Source organism: Lactuca sativa, chromosome 6, assembly GCF_002870075.4.
Source record: "Lactuca sativa cultivar Salinas chromosome 6, Lsat_Salinas_v11, whole genome shotgun sequence".
NCBI lineage: Eukaryota > Viridiplantae > Streptophyta > Magnoliopsida > Asterales > Asteraceae > Lactuca > Lactuca sativa.
Window position 1 is genome coordinate 85,901,267 of NC_056628.2, and position 22,503 is coordinate 85,923,769.

The window sequence follows — 22,503 nt, forward strand, 5'->3', positions numbered from 1 at the left end:
GACCACATACCGTTTTCCTTGGCATTACACAGTCATATAATGCCCTCTCAAATTCATTACATGACCATGTTTTGCCAAGGCAAAACATTACACATTTGTGTAGTGCACAACATTACACTTTTTAGCCAAATGCCCTTTGAAGGCATCCTAGCTACTTTGTTTTTCTTGATTATGTTCTTCTTTAAACTTTACCATCGATATGTTCTAATGAACTAAAAAAGTATTATTAACATTTATTTGATTTCTCTAAGCCTTATATATGTGATGACTTAATCATTAAGATCTTTAGATGTTATAAGAGCTATATGAAAGCATAAAATGACATCTAAGCGTCCTAGTTAGCCATCATGCTCTTAATGACGAAGGTTCTGATAAAGCATCGTTATAAACCACTAAAAAGTTATTAATTATCATCTTAGATATCTTAATTGCATTGCAGTAACCAATCAATGCATTCCAAGGGTTAGAATTGATGATTCCATACTTTAAAATAATTCAAAAGATTTATTCCATAGTTTTACTTTCATTTCCTTTAAATCCTTTTGATAAATCAATCATCAATTATCTAAACACTTAATTTATGAATTGTTATTTCATTAATGAAAGTCCTCATACTAATCCTCATCCAATAATTGATGTTTTCTTCAAAACTATCATGGATCTTCATTAGAAATCCTAATTCTCAATTCCATATCAGATGATTGATTCAGTTATACAGAACTCTTATGGATTAATATTGAGAACCGATTCTAAACTAAATAATACTAATTCCAAACATCTAAACACTTAATAGTTCCATAATTAATCTAAATCTACAACTAGTGGCTAGAATACAACGCATCATTGCCAAGGTACAACTTAATTATGAACCTAGAGTTTGAATCACCCAGTTTCACCATTAATTAATTAATTAAAATCTTATAAGGATGATTTAACAATATCATGGTGTTATAGAGGGTAAACCAAAACTCCACAACTTATCAGAACTACTAAACTGAGAATTCCACTATTAATGGAGCTTAGAGCTCAAAACTGAGAATTCCACTATTAATGGAGCTTAGAGCTCAAAACTCAGCCAATTCTCCATCAAAGTCACATTCTTCTTGGTCAAACGGTTTAACGGCACAACGATCTTGGAAAAATCCTGGATGAATCTAAGATAATACCTCACTAGACCCAAGAAGATACGGATCTCAAATGCATTGTTCGGAACTTCCCACGCGCATCACTGCCTCAACCTTGGCTGGATGAACCGAAATACCCTCCTGGTTAATGATGTGCCCCAAAAACTGCACCTCTCACAACCAGAAATCACACTTTGAGAAATTGACATATAGCCTTTCCGTTCTCAGTGTCTCCAACACCTCCCTCATATGCTGCTCGTGCTGCTCCTTGATCTTAGAATAGACCAGTATATCTGTTGGGTTTTGAGCAATCTAACACTCCTAAGTGTACATGCAACCCTAAATACCTTGGATCTATGTTTTCTCTATTATACATGCAAATATCAACTTTCCAAGGTATTGTTCTATTCTAGCATACAAAACTTTGAATAACACAAGTTAGAATAACATACCTTTTGTTGGTGCTTGTCTTCATGAAGCTTGAGTGCCTAGTGCCCCAAGTGTGACACCTCAAATGGTTCACACAACACCATAAGCACTTGGAATAACTTAGAGAGAGATTAAAACACTTCAAGAATCGGCTTGCCCTCTATGCATATCATCGTCACCGATTTTCCCAAGAAAGAGATCAATATATAGTGTGTTACAATTAGGGTAAACCCTAATTGTCATGGCTATCCATTTCCATGGATCCATGGGTTCAAATACACCATGGAGCATCCAATAGGTTTTAGCCCAACTTGATAATCCATGGAGCATTAGCCCACTATATAAGTATGGATGATTTACACAATCAACCCATATATTTAATTAGTCTTCTTTTTGATCACATAATTAATTCTAAATTAATTATTGATCAATACTAATTAAATAATCTTATTAATATATTAGAACTTATAATATATTAATAAACCTTAAGTGTTATTTCTCTCATTTTAGTCTATCCAAGTGCATGATGCCATGCAACCCAAATGGACCATGCCGGGTCGGGTCAAGTCTTACCAATTATAGTTATGGACTTAGACAATAATCCAACAGTCTCCCACTTGGATAAGTCTAAAACTATTATTGCAAATATGACTTCAGAACCCGACTAGCAATCGTAGCTCTCAAAAGCTTCTGTCGATCTCTGACCTTGTCGATGAACTCTGACCTCAGTCAATGATTTGTCCATTAGATAAGTGATCATATATTCCTCCATTCTAGATATCATATGGACTAAGACATGGATTATAATCATTCTCTCTGTCCATTTGTTGTTTCCCAATTTCTGATTTATGACGACTGACTAATTGAACAAATCAAATCAGTCCAAGCCCGGCCGAGCACTTACTTTTGTCATCACTAAATCATCGAGGGGCCCACGGATATCGCTTTTATCCCGAAGATAAAAGGAATGGATAAACTTCGACTCATATGCTTGTACTAACTACTTGTTGAATCATACACAAAGGCACGTTTTATAGCATCGAGTTACCAATGCGTTTTCGTACAATCAATGTATAACCAACTCATAGGCAACAACTCATATCTCTAGGTTTGAAGAATATAAGATATTATCGTCTCATGATTCACTCGTGATAAAATCCATGAAGTGAATCCAAATGAGCGTGGGTTGAATCCAATACTCAGCCCTTATGAGTACTCATGAATGTTGTAGCAACCATTGCATTGTCTAAGGCACTTTAGACAAATCATACAAGCCAAATTCACGACAGTTTTGATTCATATCTACTTCCAACATATGACCGACTGTGGATGGTTTGAATAACTTGGTCATTCAGGAGAATGACCTAGTTATTCTGGAAGTCAAAACATGCAAAGTGAAACACAAAATAATACTAGTCCTATATGGCCTCAACACTTTGAGCGTAAATAAAACACCTTTTCTCTAAGCACCATATTGATCACTCATTATTCATGTTTCGATTAATCAACTTAATACTTGAATTGAATCAGTAGTGATGCCATGCTCCAAGCATGCATACTATGTTTCTCTAAACAATAGCTATGCCATACTCCAAGTATGCACACCATGTTTACATATGGTCATCTCTTTGTGAAATGTATATCAATTGAACATGACTTCAATGATTCTCATTTCACAATCCCAATCCTTATTGTAAATGTAAGAATACCAAGTTCTTGTCATTTACCGTAATCTATGCAATGATACTCTTGTAATGATATTCACACAAGTCACAAAGACTTGGCAACAAACATCACAAAGGATTCCAATGGAAAGCAATTCCATGGAGATGAAGTCTCAAATTCAAAGTACATTCCTTTGAACATCCTTCTTTGCATTAAGTTCTTTAATCTTACACAGATTCAAAGAATAACTTCCACCTATGGAAACAATTCCATATTCCCATCTTGACCATCACTTTTGAACAAGAGTTGCCTCTTTCCAAAATATGTCAATACGATCCTTACTCTATACTTCCAATTGTCCATGAGTAACCCAACTTTGGAAAACCCCAAATTGTTCTCGACAATTGCTTAATCATCTTAGTCATATCCAGTTCTAATCCCTTTTCCCTTCTTAACGCCCTAAGCATTAGGAAAATTTAGAATGGATGGATATTATAACACATGCAATCGATCCTATATCCGAAGCATATAGGATACGATTCATGCTATAAAATTTTTATTTGCCATGTTCTCATAATTCGAACGATGAAGAGGGATGCCGTAATCATAATCAAATTTTGTGAAAGCAACATATATAGAAATTCCTTATGTTGAACCATTCCAACATAACATTCATATATATTCTTGACTAAAGTTGATTAAAATCTCAATCTAAGCTTGTAGAATTGGAATGAAGTATAAATTTCTCTCCCTTAATTATAGTAAAACAACTTTTTCAAAGCGAGTTGAAACTTTTGTTTTCTGTAATTAACATTGCTAACTTGCAACATAATCATCATGCTCCCACTAGCATAATGATTATTATCTAACTAGCATAACACTTTATGCTCCCACTAGCTTTGACATGTACCTAGAAATCAGTCAGATTTCTGATACTAGATTGCCTTGATAAGTCTTTATCAAATCATACACCTGGAGTCTAAACCTTTCCTTAGATAGCTCACATGTGAGTCTAAACTTTTGCCATTCTCATTAGTTAGTGTGTCGGTTAACCACACACGCTCCACTAACGACATGAGAATGCAAACTTCACACTTGCTATCCACTTAAATCTACTTAGTGAAAGAGTTTCCTCATTATTATTTTCATGAATCGGAGAGAAACCTTATGACACTTAGATTTTGATGGTGTATGTGTTCCTATCCATGTGAATTTGACATAACCATAATCACACGACAAGGTTAATGACAAATCGAAATTCATATGGACTGAACTTGTGCAGTCTTAATTTCTTGCCACCTGGTAGCACAAGGGCCTGCCATTGCTTCGAAGTTGTTATGCAACCAGTTGAGAACTCTCAGAACTCCAATTCAAAACCAACTTTAACTGGAATGGGCACAGAATATGTCAACACGATAGGTTACAAACCTCAAGTCGTGGTCTAGTGATTAACAAAACTCTTGATTAGTTCTTGAATCTATCTTAAGATCCTTTTAAGACTCCCACTGACCTCTTGACATATAAGATTCTCTTTGTCAAGAACCATTCCTTGACAAAACGAATATTCAAGAGTTAGTGCAGATTCTTATCAAGTTAAACACTTCTCATAATTGGTCTTAGTTGGTCTTTGTTATATCTAAAACATCACAACTTACCAATTTCAAATGTACAAGAGTAAGAACACATTTTACTCTACATTTAACAAGTGTTTTAAAACTTTCTTAAGATTATGTCACTCAAGGCTTAATCTTGGAGTATGACTCTAAGAGTTAATTTTGGAACGAAGTATAATTTATCTTTTGATCTAACCATTTCAACAATTCACGATTCCTCTCCTTAGCCAAACAAAATGAACTAAGGTGTCCTTAGATGATCAATTGTGGCATGGTTTCATAATCACTAAGATAATCATAAAGCAAGATACTCAAGTACTCTCCCATCTCTTCAGATTAGAAAAACGTTTATCTTTCTGCCTTATTTGATTCTTCTTACTCATTATGTCTATCATTGAAACTTCTCCAATGATCCAGAACTATAATTAAACTTGTAAGTATAACCATATTTACTAAAGATTAGAAAAACGTTTATCTTTCTACCTTATTTGATTCTTCTTACTCATTATGTCTATCATTGAAACTTCTCCAATGATCCAGAACTATAATTAAACTTGTAAGTATAACCATATTTACTAAACTTTAGTAAATCATAATGAATAATCTTATCAACTTTGTGGTGGACTTGATCAGCGCACACCCAAGTGTATCTGATCCCTTTGTCCTTCACTTGATTCACATATACATGTGAACAAGGAATTAGACTTAATTTCCCAAATATATAAAAAATTCTCATGATCATACAATACAAGTTGCATGATTCCAAGTTTCTATCCAACTGAAACTTGGGTGATGAGAATCTTTCTTTATTTGGTAAATTATGACACTTCCACTAATGAAAGAATCAAATCCATTTACCCATATTGCTTATCAATGGAAACATATAATCAACAATTTTTCACAAATGCCATTGTAAGGATACTTAAAATAGATAAAATCAAAACCATTTTTCTTTTATTTTAAAACTTTGCGGAAAAATTTATCCTTACAATCCATATGGAAAACTTGTTGTTATCTATTCCTAAGCAATATATCATAACTCTTAAGTAACAACTCAAAATTCTGATCATCGAACCATGCGATCGAAATCCATCTTCGCGATCAAAATCAGCATATACTTCCTTTAAGTTTCTTCACTTTTTCTTTGATTCTTAAAACATCAACATGTGACCTCATCACATTATGCAATAAGAATCTCAGAATAGAAACTTAATAGAGTTAGACAATGGACTTTACCTGAAGTAGAGTCAAACCTATTGACTTTACCATCCTTAAGATGTTTCGGGTAAATTTAGCAGCTTTGCAACCAATGTCTTTCCTTTGGCAACAGAATCATATGGACTCCTTGGAAACGGTACATGGGACTATCACAAACTTAACCTTTCTCTTTACCATTTGGTCAACCGAGTTGACTATGGCCGATCCCTTTCCATTGGGAAGAGAAAGTTTTTCCTGGACCTCCAATGTCACCATTTTCAATGTCCAAATAGGTTTGGAAAGTAGATCTTCCAATCCAGTTTGATTTATTAATGCTCCAAATCATTGCTAATTTAGCATCATCAAGCAAATAGGTAAGATCATTAAGGGTCCTGTCGCGACTTGTCATCAGGGAGTGACTGAAGAACCAAGTCAGCAGCCAGCTACCTCGAGACTTCGACACCCGACTCTCCCGACTTGTCAAAATGTGGCTTAATCCCTAAGATCTAAGCACATATAGACTTTGCTTGCCAATAGGGATTGAGTGACTTAGAACTTATCAAGTCTTAAAACTTGTGGGATAGGGAGATTTATTGGAGGAGGTGGATGAAGTGAAGTATGATTTCTAGTCTCACAAATGCCCAACAAAGGGATTGATCTTTCACCTTCATTGCCATTTGGGATATCATCTTCATTAGGAAGCTTGTTCCTAAAGATTTGGGAAGACCATAGCTGTCTAAACTAGACATCTATAATGGGAGAAATTCAAGTTAGTTGATTTAAAGTCCTTAATATAACACCCAATATGAAATATTAAGGCTAGGACCCAACAACCTATTTATAACTGGAAGAGGGATGCCGTAATCCAAATTATAAAATAGTTGAAGGTAGGTAAATGACGATTTATCAATTTCCACCATGAAAACGAAATATTTTATTATTAGGTTTTATTAGTTTTGAAACTCCTAGATCTTTTGAGATACATTGAACTTTTCAATGGCATGTTTGAATCTCGATTGTGCCCTCTCAAATTTGTGACTGGGATGCCGAGGATCACAAACAAGGTGTGAATAACCATACAAATTGACTTGGTACCCTTAACAATATTATCTAATCGATGTGTCGGTTAACCACACACGCTCCACCGATCTATAATAAAGTCAAGTTACCCTTTGCCACTCTTACTAGTCCTTGTTAGCATGTCGGTTAACCACACACACTCTACTAACGACTTGGTAAGGTACAAAGTGTAATTTCATGGGCTAGCACCTTTTCACATTTTCCTAAGTAACTAAGATTGGGAATTTATAAGTGTTTAGTTACTTAGTATTTTTCATTATACTTTTAATGAAGGGAGAATTATAGTCCATTCCTACCCGTTCGGCTAATGACCCTCCACCAGTCAAGGAAACGGTGGGTGAGAGTGGACACCCATTAAACTGCCATTTTATAGGCAGTAACCTTATACCCCCCTTATAGACCGGCTTCGTGAATGAGGCCTACTAACGGTAAGATTGACTTCCTCTTATACATATCTATATAATTAAAATTATAATAATAGTATAGGGGTTGAATTTTAAACCTTTAAAATTTCAATGTTCAATTTGGAATTAAAGTATACATGAGGAGTAACTTTTCAATTTCCAAAACTTGAGGGCAAGTTTTGAAACTATTTCAAGACTCTTTAAATCATAACTTATGAGTTTAATGGTTCATTAAAATAAAGACTCTTCATTTTAATGTAACCCCTTATTCTTTAAAAACACTTTAAATAAGTGTCTCTTCAACATCCATAACTTGAGGACAAGTTATGGAGTCATTAAACTATTTAATGGAAAAAACTCTTACATTTTATGTAACCTACAAAACTTTTATGAGTTTTTAAGATTCATAAATATGACTTTTCACATAACTTGAAGACAAGTTACAAAAACATATTTTATGAACTTCTTTTAGACTAATATGGATTGAAAACAACTAAAACATAATTTTTTCATTATCAATCTAAACTAACTCATAAATCAAGGAAACATAAAATTCTTGAAAATTCATAACTTGAGGACAAGTTATGAACTCCATACAATTTTCAACAAGATCATGAATTATATCAACAAACAATTTGCACGCAATTCCTATGATCTAGCAAAACTCATAAGCATGATCATTCATAATCAACAATTTTCAATAATAACATGAACACATATAAACTTGAAACTTTTATTATAGCATTGAAATTGGTTTAACATAATCATTACCACATTCAAAACAAGTTTTATAAGCCCAAAACAGTTAAAGGTAATGATTCTAGACCAATTCCAGCACCAAAACTCGAAAATATGCTGTTTGGGGGTCCAACTCGTCGAGTGCATGAACAAACTCGGTGAGTTGGATGCATTTTGCCTTGGACTCGTCGAGTCCCTTCATGGACTTGGCGAGTCTGCTGGGCAGACAGCACCAAAAGTCGATTTTTAAGTAGTTTAAGCAAGTACAACAAGAAAACAAGCCTAGGCTCTGATACCACTATTGGGTTTTGCGCAATCTAACACTCCTAAGTGTACATGCAACCCTAAATACCTTGGATCTATGTTTTCTCTATTATACATGAAAATATCAACTTTCCAAGGTATTGTTCTATTCTAGCATACAAAACTTTGAATAACACAAGTTAGAATAACATACCTTTTGTTGGTGCTTGTCTTCATGAAGATTGAGTGCCTAGTGCCCCAAGTGTGACACCTCAAATGGTTCACATAACACCATAAGCACTTGGAATAACTTAGAGAGAGATTAGAACACTTCAAGAATCGGCTTGCCCTCTATGCATATCATCGTCACTGATTTTCCCAAGAAAGAGATCAATATATAGTGTGTTACAATTAGTGTAAACCCTAATTGTCATGGCTATCCATTTCCATGGATCCATGGGTTCAAATACACCATGGAGAATCCAATGGGTTTTAGCCCAACTTGATAATCCATGGAGCATTAGCCCACTATATAAGTATGGATGATTTACACAATCAACCCATATATTTAATTAGCTTCTTTTTTATCACATAATTAATTCTAAATTAATTATTGATCAATACTAATTAAATAATCTTATTAATATATTAGAACTTATAATATATTAATAAACCTTAAGTGTTATTTCTCTCATTTTAGTCTATCCAAGTGCATGATGCCATGCAACCCAAATGGACCATGTCGGGTCGGGTCAAGTATTACAAATTATAGTTATGGACTTAGACATTAATCCAACAATATCATCAATGAAAACGATCACCAACCGATCCAGCATCGGTCTACACACCTTGTTCATGAGATCGATGAACGCTGCTAGCGCATTGGTGAGCCCGAATGGCATCACCACAAACTCATAGTTCCCGTACTGAGTCCTAAAAGTTGTCTTCAGTATATCCTCATCCCAAATCCTCATCTGATGGTACCCCGATCGAAGATCAATCTTGGAAAACCAAGATGCACCCTGTAGCTGATCGCACAAATCATCGATCCTTGGGAGCGGATAACGGTTTTTCACTGTTAACTAATTCAGATCCCGATAATCAATACACATCCTATGTGACCCATCCTTCTTTTTCAGGAACAGGATCAGCGCTCCCCACGGGGAACTGCTCGGACGAATAAACCCTCGGTCTAGCTACTCTTGAAGCTGCGTAGACAACTCCTGCATCTCAGGCGGAGCTAGCCGGTACGGTGCCTTAACTATCGGAGCGGCACCTGGCACCAAATCAATGTGAAACTCCACTTGCCTCTCCGAAGGCACTCCATGCAACTCCTCGGGAAAGACATCCCAATAATCTCGTACGACCGGTACACTGCCCAAATTTTTCATGGTCTCAACCCTCGTATCCGAGATATACACTAAAAGTCCTGAACAACCATGCTGGAGAAGTCTCCTAGCCCTCGCCGTTGAACAGAAGGTTGGCCCCTGCAAGTCCCTCTCTCCATGAATAACCAATTCTCCTCCAGTTGGGATTCGAACTCTCACCAACTGGCGCTCACAGTCTATCATGGCCCTTTGGCCCCCAACCAGTCCATCCCAACGATCACCTTCAGTCCCCGCAACGGTATCGATACCAGATCAACCTGAAACCTCTCCCCAAACACATTCATGACATAGTCCTGGTATACCCTCACAACACTCATTGTGTGATCATTTTCAATCTCAACCTCAAGCAGGGAATCCAACGTTCCCGGAGCATCCCAAAACTTCTTGCTAAGCGCAAGAGATACAAATGATCGGGTAGCTCCCGAATCGAACAAAACGTGAGCCGACATACCATTAACCAAAAAGGTCCTTATACAGGAGCACGTATATACGTATAAGCAAAACAAATCAATATCAAACAGGAAGAATAAAATATGTACCAGTCACAATATCTGGTGCTGCCTGAGCCCCCTCGGTAGTCAACTGAAATACGCGACTCTTCACCACAGGAGCATCCGCCTTGGCGGGGCATCCGTCGGTGACCCTCATCGTGGCGATCTTAGGCATCACCACCGCTCCTCCTCCTCCTCGCAACTTCGGACAATCGTCCTTTTATGGCCAGTCTAGTCGCAGTGAAAACAAATCAAGCCATTCTTTGGGTAATCCCTGCTCATGTGGCCCGACTGGCCACATGCGTAACATCCTGAACCAGTTGCTAGACAAGCCCCACTGTGCGGCTTACCACACTTGGCACACCAGTCACAGCCTTGTTGACCCCTAATGGAGGAATCAAAGGTCTTAGGGCTTTTAGCCTGACCTCCATCTATCTGAACCTGCTCTGGCTTTCGCTTAGTTCGAAGCTCCAACGCCATCTCCCACTCTCAGGCCTTCTTCACCGTCTCATTCAAGGTTTTGCACCCTCTAAAGCTCACAAACTCATGAATATCATCCCTCATCATGGAATGATACCACATCCTCCTCATATCCTCATCCGCAACATACTGTGGGATCAACAGTGCTCGCTCCCGAAACTTGGCGGTGATCTCCACCACAATCTCGGTGGTTTGCTAGAGCTCTTAAAACTCCCTCACTAACTGTTGCACCTCAATAGATGGTGCAAACTCCATATCAAAGCGTCTGACAAACTCTGCCCACGTCATGTTAGCCACACCGGCTGCTCCCACCTGGCTAGTCACCTCCTCCCACTAATCACTGGCTAAGTCCCTCAACATACACGAGGCAAACCCCACTTTTTCCGCATCGGGGCAAAAGCTCGTGTGCTGGGCATTCTCCATGTCTTCCACCTAGCGTTAACTAGCTATAGGGTCCCTAACCTCGAAGAACTGATGCGCTCCGCACGCCTTGAACTCCTTGAATGAGGGAGTTCGGGCCCCAACCTAGCCCGTAAGCAATCTCGGCTCGGAAAGACCTGAGCCGCTCCTCCATGATCTCCATAATCCCTTCCTTGACTGTCCCAAATATCACTGGGGTAGCGTCAAGGATGCCTCTCGTAACCTCAGTTGCGATAAGCTCGTATAACCCCTCATCAATGGGCTCGGTATCGTGGCCCGATCCAGATCCGGATCCTGATCCTGATCCCCCAGCTCCATGTCATGTCACCACCATACTGCACCGCAATACCATAAAACATAATGATCAGGATGTGCACAAAAGGGATCCTTCCATACCGATTCTCCTTAGAGCTTCCAAATCTAACATTAGTTCCGGTACAGGTCCTGTGCTTTCAGTAGTACGGGCCTAATACTACCTTCCACACCTACATGTACCTTCCCCAAGGCTCTACCTGATAACTCTAATTCGTCCCAAAAAATAACATATCTCATAGGCAACCTCATAGCTCAAATCCTAGGCTATCCTAAGATTTGATCCATCCATATCAAACCAGAACTCAATCATAACAGGTTGCCTTATACATGCAAATTTTACACAAAACAGGATCAAATAGACTTTCGAATAGCAGACTCTACCCTAAGACCACAACCATACAAGGAATAGAAAATAAGGCCAAATCAATCATTCTGAGGCTATAAGACCCTAACCGTATACAATTTTGAAAGCATGCACATAGCAAGATTCATACAATTATCATAATCCAAATATCAGTATAGCATGGCTAACTTATTGGGGAACTACTTACCTGGGCTCGGCCAATCACACGCATTGCACTCTCCCCCTTTTTCCATTTTAAGAAATTGTTAACTTTTGATTTTTTTAAAAACAATTTTACTATTTCCTTAGTTTGAGTCCTGACACACCTGAGAGTGTGCCTGAATCCCTCAAACCAAGGCTCTGATACCAACTTGTAACGACCCAAATTTCCAAATAAAATTTTCATTTTTTAATTAATCAAAACATTCCCATAAAATATGAAATCTCAATGACAATTGTTTTCAAAATCCATAACATCAACATTTTATTTCAAATATCATAGTGTCCCCAAGTGAAATTTCAGAGAGTGCATGTCGCGCCATCAAACCTTACCCTTGCCCTTAGGCTCTGAAGTACCTGAAACAATCAACAAACTATAAGCTAATGCTTAGTGAGTTCCCTAGAGCATACCCCCACATAGTCTACATAATCACCTAATCCATATTAGCTATATAAGCAACATAAACCACATAAGCCATGCATACAAACATATAAGGATGTCGTGGGCTCCTCCCAGGGTCTTATACCTACTTGCCGTGGTCTCCCCCACATGGTCTTTACTTAGGAATGCCATGGGTTCCCCCACATGGTCTTATATCCAAATGTCATAGGCTCCCCTCGGGGTCTTCCATGCAAATAAAATAATAGTCAACTAGCATATCATATATCACAGAAATATCTATCATACTACATAACTCATATATAAACATACAGGGATGTCGTGGACTCCTTCCAGGCTCTTATTGCTATGTGTCATTGGCTCCCCCACATGGTCTTAACTACTTTTCATGGGCTCCCCCACATGGTCTTTACCTAGGAATGTCATGGGCTCCCCTACATGGTCTTATATCCAACTGCCACGGGCTCCCCCCGGGGTCTTCACATATCCAGTCAATAAATACTAGCACATTCTCATATACATGCATACGAGACATAACAGTAGTGAATCCACAATAAATATTACAACTAACTAAATGGGTCGGCCTTGGTGCCTTCGACCCATTGGTATGGTAAGGAGACTCACCTCTGTCTGCTAAATCTGAAAGTTGCTCTCCTAACAGTCCGTAACCCCACGTACTAAACAATAATACCATTAACCCAAGGTTAGGGTAGAATATAATCCAATTAAAGAACGCAAGCCCCAAGTCCTTTCATAATGGCCCAAAAGTCTCTCATTGCTAATGGGCCCAAAGTCCATGTCCAAAAATCATTAATGGGCCTCATGGCCCAATAAAGCCTACCCATAACAATCATGTCCCAAAACAAATAAATTGGCGCACTAACTCAAAACATGACCAAGCCTAATGACTGATTAAGGTCGAAAGGGCTTACAAGCCCAAAACAAGTCCAAGTCCATCTAAGTGCATATGCCCTGCGTACCACTCCTGTACGTTTAGCATACTAAGTCCCTGAGTTGTACGTGTTGCGTACGCTATATTACGCCCAACATACAAGCAAGTTAAACACCTTCTTCCATTAAATTCTTAATACTTGATGCTCCAATGTCCAATCTTTAGATCCGAGTCCATTAGGACGTCCTAAGGCATAAAGTTGGCAACTTTATGCCTTCTCATGTTCCTTATGCTCCTAACAACCCATTAAGACTTTTCCAAGAGTCTTAATCCATGCATGAGGTCAAAATACCCATCAAGACCCCATTTTTATGCTATGAATGGACCAAAGGACTTCAAATCTATACTCCCTAAGCTTTGGAGTTGCTCAAACTCTCAAGAGGTGGTCCAAGAACACAAAAAGGGACTAAAGAGAAAACCCTAGCTCTTGGAATGAAAATGATGACCAAGGTGAAAGATTTTTACCTCCTCAAGCTCCCTAAGCTGCTCAAAATGTAAGATCCAGAAGCTCTTCCTCGTTCAAGCTTGATTCCTCCTCTTCCCTGTAACTAACACACCAAAAGGATGGTGTTTAAACACTCACAAGCTCAAGAACACACACTCTAATGATTTAGGGTTTCCAGGGACGTTTGAGGGTGAATGAGGTTGGTTAGGGTGAAGCTCACATGATATAAAAATGCTTATATAGGTATTAAGTCCAAAAATTAGGGTTTGAACATCCATCACGTATGCCCCGCGTACCCTTTGGTATGCCCAACGTACGTGCTGCCCCTCCGCGATCATCCATGCATGGTACGCTAAGTGTACTCCTGAAGTATGCCTATCGTACTTAAGGGACCATTATACAATATTTGTAATTTTAAGGGTTCCAAAGGTAATACCTGATTTGGAGTGTTACATTTTATTTAAAGTCTCATCATTAATTTAATAAAGCCTCATTTCATTATCTTATAATTAACTAATTAATTAACTAATTATTTAAGTTTAATTTATTATTATTTCTAAAATTTTATTTATCACCAAAGAGGGCAAAACTTGTAGGCCTAATTTCAATATGTTACACATTCATTGGATAAAGCCAAAATACATACAGTCTTGAGGAAACTAAAGATGCAGATTCTTAAAGAACTCATTCCTATAAAACATGTTATGACATTGAGCAATGCTTAGTGTCTTAGTTCTAGTAATAATGAGCTAAAGTAAATGAGTCGAGTCTCATATTTTTTTATTAAAGGATCGATCATATATGCCATGACATGCATGTACTAAGTCTTATATCTCGTATGCCTTGAGTTGGAAAAGTCGATATCAAATCAACTCTTGGAGAATCGTTTAATTGAAATTAAGAGCATTCTTAAGTACTATTTGGGCTTATTACATCCCCTCTCCATAAAAAACATTGACGATTTCAAATGCTTGAAGGGTATGTATTCTTGATTCTTCTTCTTTATATTTAGTTGCATTGGAATTGGTTGAACATGGATATGTTATTTGATTATGGGATCGTTTATTTGTTTTGCTTCTACTGTGCCTTTGTGGATTTTATGTTTTGCTTGTATCTCCATAACCCAACAAAGTCTATGTTACTTAAGCTTTAACTCACTATAGTCAAATTAGATTTTTACCATAAGTATTTCACCTTTAGTTCTAATGATTAGCTAACCAAATATTCAAATGACGAAATACCAATGCCAATCATTCCCACTCTATTGATTCACATCAACTTTTATTTGTTTAAATTGTATTTCTCTTGTGTTAGCTAAATTAAATTTGTAACATTCAAAGATTAAAAACCTCTGTTTTACTTTTATTATCATTTTACAAGTATTTTGCAAAGAGGTTTTTATAGAGTTAAAATTGAACCAATCCTCATGGATATGATCCATTTATCATTAAACATTATCTAGTGTGCAAGATTTAGGGTATTTATTTGTTGGTATCGACAACCACCATATATTGTGTCTTTATGTATGCATTCATGAAATTATATCTTTCTAAGACTATGTTTTTGAGGTATAAATGAGTATGATGATTTCACATGACCTTTCCTCATGAATATGTGCATTCATACTAGGATGAAAATGACTTGAGTTTGTCCAACCTAAAAGTCCATGAAAAATGATATATTGATGACGTATATCCAAAAGTGTAAGATGACTTAGTGATGGTATTCTAGACATCGCCTCACTTGCATGTAAGGTTGGCTACATTGTATATAGATTTTGTGAGTAGGCACACTATCCTAGTTATGACTTATGAGTTCCTTGTAATAGTTGGCAGCCAGACCCCTTGGCTTGGATATTCTCCCACAATGACGATCTGAGAAAATTCTCACTTTATGACTATATGATGTGTGAGGTTGGGCATATGAGATTAACTTGGAAAACGGTTTGAAATATACTATATTGAATCAACTCCTTTTCTGACTATAATGACGATATTTTTTATTATTGGTCTAATGACGATATTCGATTGTGACTCTAATGATGTTATTTGATTTTGCCTATAATGATGATATTTTGATTAGACTAAATTATGGATGACATATGACTTTTATACTAAATGACTTGTGTTTTACCAATGCTTAAGATTTAAGAGTTTTCAAGGATTTAAAGAATATCCCTAACGAGGATGATTAAAGGCTCAACTTTATACCAAAAAGTTTTTCAAATGATTTTTAGGCGGTTCTCATCGTTCAAGGGAATGTGCCAAGTCCTTTGACTTCGAAAAGTGTAAATTTGGCATTACTCATGCTTAAACTATATATTTGACATGCATTTAGATAATAGTAAAAATGAAGACTTAGAGGAAGACTTTGATTTTTAGAAGGCCACAATGTTATGTGTTCGCTTGAATTATTGTTTTGATACACGAGTGATTAACCCTCCTCTAAAGTACTTTTAAAATGTTGATATTTTGTGTACTATAACTATGAGACCTTATTTCTACAAACGACGTTTTTAAAATTAAATAAAGGATTTTGAAAATATTTAAAAGAATTAAATACAAAGATGAGGCGATTCATTTATCAAACATGAATATTTCATTCAACAAAAAATCGTTTTATAATGTTACAATGATAATTTTTCTCAAACAGAATATCCTTTCAGCAACATTACAAAAAAATAACACGTTTTCCTCCAGCTTCAGATTCATCCAGAGAGGCTCTCTCTGAATCATTTAGTGCTAAATCATTCTCATGTTATCAAACAACCAATAAACCTTTTATTCCTCACCCTCCACCTCTTTTTGACCCGACCATTTTCTAATTCTCTTTTCAGCCATGGACGCCTTCAATTTACATAAAAAAAACAATTAAATATTCGGAAAAAACACATTAAAAAAAACGATTAAATGATTTTCAATCTGTTTAACACGAGTGGCAAAAAATACCTCTTTGTCCCAGTTGGTTCTGTAACAAATCCAAACCAATATCACCGTCTGGACTACCGTTCCCGTTAACATCCCCATCCATATACCCTGCAATTCTTCAAACGTTATACCATATATACACCTTAATTTTAAATCATAAATGAAACACATTAATTATTAATTATGTAACTAATTAATTCGCTGATTAATAAAGTGTACAAACCTTTACACCCCAATTGGCTGCAAATCCCAAAGTGAGTCCCAAAGGAATCCCAAAGATGTAGTAACATGCAATGTTTATATAAGCAATCACGGCTTGCCATCCTGCCCCAATTGCCACCCCTACACGTGTAGTAATTTATTAATAATCCTACAACTTAATTGTTACATTTGAAAAGTAATGTTATAAAAAGGTGTTAAATTTGGCATTTAAATTATACTATAAAATAAAAATAGGTACCAGAAAGTGCGGGTTGAATATTGTTAATAATAAGGCAAGCTGCTAACAATGGGGTGAGCGCATACACAGCTTGTTGAACTTGTAAACTATCAGCAAATAAAGCTGGATACTGATTCCGGAAAATGACAAGAAAAATAGCGAACAAAACACCCACTAGAAATGCGGAGATAACCACCACGACGATTGAGAATTTCGCTGTTCTTGGATGGGCTGCGCCTAATTCGTTTGACACCCTTACACTGCATTTTTTTTAAATAAAAAAAAAAGTTTTGAATTTATTTTATTGTGTAAAAGAGAAAGAAAATAGTTGATTTGGAGAAACTAACCTGATGGCGGCGTTAAATCCAATTGATGCCATTACAGCCCACCCAAGAATGTTCATGCTGCGACATTTGTTAGGAAAAAAATTATATATATTTAATTTTAAAGAAATTGGAAACAAATTTATATATCTAAGAAATGGTAATAGTGGAAATAGTGCGAACCATATGGATAAGGCGTCCACTGCGATTTCGGCGTTTTTTATATATCCAGCAAAAAGTATCAATGCCATAAAATACCACACTTCCAAGCTACACCGAAAATTTACAACATATCGTTATTAAAGTTACTCGAAATTCCAAATTTATTCATTGGATTTTAGACATATTGTTAAAATTTTGAAAGATCATAAATGACCCATTCCGGATATAATGGTCATTTGTTCAAATCTTGAAATAGTTGGTCATTAGTTTAACTCCATTAAAATTTGAATATTATTTACAAGGTTAAAATTGAGATCGATCAGTCTATTAATTGTATTCTTTTATAATGGTTATTAAGCTTATCTTTTACTTATGATCATTTTAACAAATATTTGTGGTCTTTATGAGTTATGTCAACCATAACCAATTGATGCAAAAAGAGGACACAACTTTTGTCTTCTTTATACCATAATGGTATAAAGATGATACATTTTATATTTTTGGTATTTTGGATTTTTTTTTAAACGGTAAATCAAATCCATTCATAAATTATTTCTAATTTCATCAAAGTTAAAAAAAAAAAAAAACAGTATTATTGTCGATTTTAAGGAGGATAAAATATGATACCCATGAGCTAGATATTTTAGATGCATAAAAATGTACAATAAGTTTTGTTCATAAAATAAATTTAAGACAAAATTTCATAATTGGTTTCTGTGGTTTGTAAAATATCTTATTTTAAAGACTTTCAAGGAAAACGTCACACCATTCGTCCCCATGGTTTGCAAAATTACATGAAAGGTCTTTTTGTTGTTAACTCTAACTTTTTAGCTGTTCGATTTTAATAAAAAAAAAACTATTTTACCCTTGTACCAAATTTGTAATATACTACAAAACTCAAGAACCATTTGTATAATTTTGTAAATTTGAAATTATATATATATATATATATATATATATATATATATATATATATATATATATATATATATATATATATATATATATATATATATATATTAGCCTTGTACCAAATTTGCAATATACTACAAAACTCAAGAATCATTTGTATAATTTTGTAAATTTGAAATTATATATATATATATATATATATATATATATATATATATATATATATATATAATTTCAACAATTTGATAATTTTTTTTATTATCTTTTTGACATTTTGTTTTTTAATTTTATTTTATACTTTTGGTTATTTGTAAAAAAATACAATAATTTATTTGATGGTAGTACTTATTTAAATGATATTTTACATAAAAAGATAATAAATTATTATTAATTTATGATATGAAACCTTTTAAAAACAAACCGTTCAAATAATATTGTTAAAATTAAGATTTTCTATCACTACAATCCTACTGGTTATTATTATTATTATTATTATTATTATTATTATTATTATTATTATTATTATTATTATTATTATTATATAAACAATAGCATTTTGAAACTAGTTTAAAAGGCAATAACATTTTTGGCTAAAAAGTTAAACGAATAGAACTCTCCTAATTAACTCCAATCGGCCAAATTTGAGAATACGAAATTACCTATGAATACCAATTTGAAATATTAGAAATTTAGTATTATCATATTATTTTGATTTTCAAAAAGTAAATTAAATATTTTTTACTTTTTTTTCTATAAATTTTATTATTCAATTAAATAATGACCTGTATAATATTTAATATTTTTTAGTAAAATTTAATAATATTTTAATATACTAATATATAATATATATGATTATTTAATTGGATAAGAAATAATTAAATGAGCAATGAACTAAAAAAAAAAGATTTATAAAAAGAAAAAGATAATAATATTTAATTTCTTAAAAGCATTGAAAAATAAAACAAAAATCACGTGTGAGATAGGAAGATGCCAAAAACAAATATAGGGGGGTGTGATCCACGCCCTCCGTAAATAAAGCCATTTAACGAAACCTGACAAACGTCTGCAGCGGTACTAATTTGACTACAAGTGCAATTTTTTATTCGAATTTCTAAACGAGATCCTACTTAAACTGTCCAACCAATATACTCCTATTTTAAAGGGATAACTTAATATATTAAAATTTTAGATTATTGTTATCTTTTCTCTATACAACTGTTATTATATTTTAATAACTCTGTGGTCATTTGTTGAATAAACGTTATAACTTTTTATTTTCTCAACCTAAATTTTGTTTGAATGTAACAATACTAATCATTTATAAAATATATCAGTAGACAATCAACAAAATATAAAACGTAAAGTACTCACTGATACTAATAACTTTGCAAATGATCTATTTTTATTGTATTAAACAAGTTAAACTAACTTTAAGTGTCACACTTTTCTATATTACCATAACTCGGTATCTATATATAATTATTATTTTTAAAAACAGACAGACAAAAATTGACTTTAATAAAACGCTAATTTAATATATTTATTAATAAAAACAAATCTATTAAAAAAATACAGTCAGTATATTCATGGACTACCAACCACTACTTTGTTTAAAGCGTATTTATTTAATACGATCAAATACTTTTAATTTAAGAAAACTGAATTCAGTTTGTCTTACCATAGCATGATCGCTGACGCAAGAGAAAGCTTCACAAAACTCCATAGATTACTGAAAGCCTCCCAACTAAACCCTGACCATGCTCGACCACAAGTCCCACTGAGAATATAAATCATCTGAGCAACCACCATGAACCACCATGAAAGGTTAAGCACCAAAGCTCCACCCCATAACCCCCACCCCAACTTCAACATCAGCAACCAGCTAAAAAACGTATGAAGAACAAGCGCCACCGCAGATATGTAAGCCATCACCATAATCTTACTCTGAGCTTGAAGAAACTTAGCAATCGGATAATTAAAAGCATAAGCGAACAGCTGCGGAATCATCCATAACGCCATCTGCCCCGCAGCCTGAGAGATATCTTCTGTTTGTCCGATGAAGAGGAGTAATGGAGTCGCGAAGATGTACAGAAGCATCAGAAATAGACCAGTGACAAACAGAATCACCCACGATCTCTGCATATATACACCCAACATATCCACTTGACCTGCTCCGAATGCTTGCCCACACAACGTTTCCAACGCGCTGCCCATTCCAAGCTGTAGATCAATCGACAATCAGTTTGGGGAAATTCGATTTGAAATCGTTAATTTCGTTTGCAAAATCGACGACATCTGAAAGAAATTAGGGTAAATACGAAATACGAACCATGATTCCCAAACAGAAACCGGCAATGACGGAGTTTTCGATGGAGACGGCGGCGAGATCTAGAGTTCCGACATGACCAGCGAAGGTTTGCGTGATGGCGCCAAGTGAGTATTGACAAATGGAAGTGAAAATCGCAGGGGCAGCAAGGTACCAAAGCTTCTTTGATTCGATTCCAAATTGAAGAAAAAATTCTTTTACGTCGTTTATCGGAGGGATATCTTCGACGTCGCCGGTGAAGTGAGCGTTGTGTGTGGGATTTTTGGAGGTAAGAAGCGGAGCTTCTGCGTTGGTCTCCATTGAACACACCCAAACAGAGAGTGTGAGAGAGGGAAGAGTTGAAGAAAGCAAATCCAAATTTCCGGGTAACTACGATAATATATTCCAAAAGGAAAAATATTTAAATGTTTAAAATATTAGATTTGGTGGATAGATTTGGACCTTTTGGTCAATCCAAATCTTACAGCGTCCACAAATACATGGGTAGCGAACTAGCGATTGTGTTCTCTTCCATATGTTTCTATCGGTCTTTTAAATAAAAGCGCAAACGTCATTATTAACAAAAGCCAAACTCCAATCATAAAACATCAAAACATATTAATATTAAAATGGTGACTTTTTAAATATTAACCTTAATGTCATCATTAAATAAGGACAACTCCAATCATACAAAGGTAAATAATAGAACAGGCAATTTGTATATTCGTGTCTTGAAAACGTGTCTGCTACAAATATGACACGATACGATTACACAATGTAAAATAAGTCTTATCTCAATTTTCAAAATGTATCTGTGTCGTGTCGTGTCGTGTCTTTCACAGATTCGTGTATTCGTGTTTGGAATTGCCACTAAATATCATAAAAGATATTAAGTTTACATCAAAATTCTAATTTATATTATGTTATTTTTTTCTCTCAAATTTGATATTGTGTTTTTCAATTTATTACGATTTTGACAACTTCACCAGTCAACTCGATTACTTACTGATATGACATTATGTCGTGTTAGTTTTGATGACGTGCATACTGACATGACATACTATCGTGTCAAAATTGATATTTGTTTATGTAAAAGACATTAAGTTTTTTCATTTTTTTTTATTTTGACACTAAGTTTTTTTTCTTCAATTTTGACATTATATTTTTTGTTCAAAATCGAACATTAGTTTTTCTAATTTTGATCAATGTTAACCATTTTTCATTTGACATGTCAGTATGTCATGTCTGCATGTCACATCAGCAAGTAATCGGGTTGACCAATCAAGTGGTCAGAATTGTAACAAACTAGAAAACACAGTGTCAAATTTGAGACAAAATAACACAATGTTAAATTAATTTTTTTTTATAAACTTAGTATCTTTTGTGCTATCTACCCTTTAACTTTACCCCATTTCTTTATAAAAACTAGAGCTTGTGGCCTAGCGTTGCTATAGGCCAAGAAATATTTTGTTTCTTGGATTGATTTAAA

General features: G+C 35.1%; 1 protein-coding gene across 1 annotated transcript; it reads right to left on the reverse strand.

The window, feature by feature from the left end:
* Positions 1–16,525: 16,525 nt before the first annotated feature.
* On the reverse strand, positions 16,526–21,509 carry LOC111884825 (protein DETOXIFICATION 30). The gene is made up of 8 exons (XM_023881154.3): positions 21,039–21,509; positions 20,388–20,929; positions 17,819–17,905; positions 17,660–17,716; positions 17,334–17,572; positions 17,097–17,215; positions 16,895–16,981; positions 16,526–16,792 (listed from the first exon to the last, which is right to left on the reverse strand). The coding sequence occupies exons 1-8, from the start codon at positions 21,333–21,335 to the stop codon at positions 16,727–16,729; spliced, it is 1,494 nt and encodes a 497-aa protein (XP_023736922.1). The 5' UTR covers positions 21,336–21,509; the 3' UTR covers positions 16,526–16,726.
* Between the last annotated feature and the right edge of the window lie 994 nt (positions 21,510–22,503).

Bases quoted from the DNA above. Each gene is read 5' to 3' on its own strand.
- LOC111884825 (XM_023881154.3), bottom strand. From the start codon at position 21,335: ATGGAGACCAACGCAGAAGCTCCGCTTCTTACCTCCAAAAATCCCACA. The intron at 16,982-17,096 runs GTTTGTACACTT...GAAGAATTGCAG, and splicing joins CAGCCAATTGGGGTGTAAAG to GGTATATGGATGGGGATGTT. The intron at 16,793-16,894 runs GTATTTTTTGCC...TGTAAATTGAAG, and splicing joins GAACCAACTGGGACAAAGAG to GCGTCCATGGCTGAAAAGAG.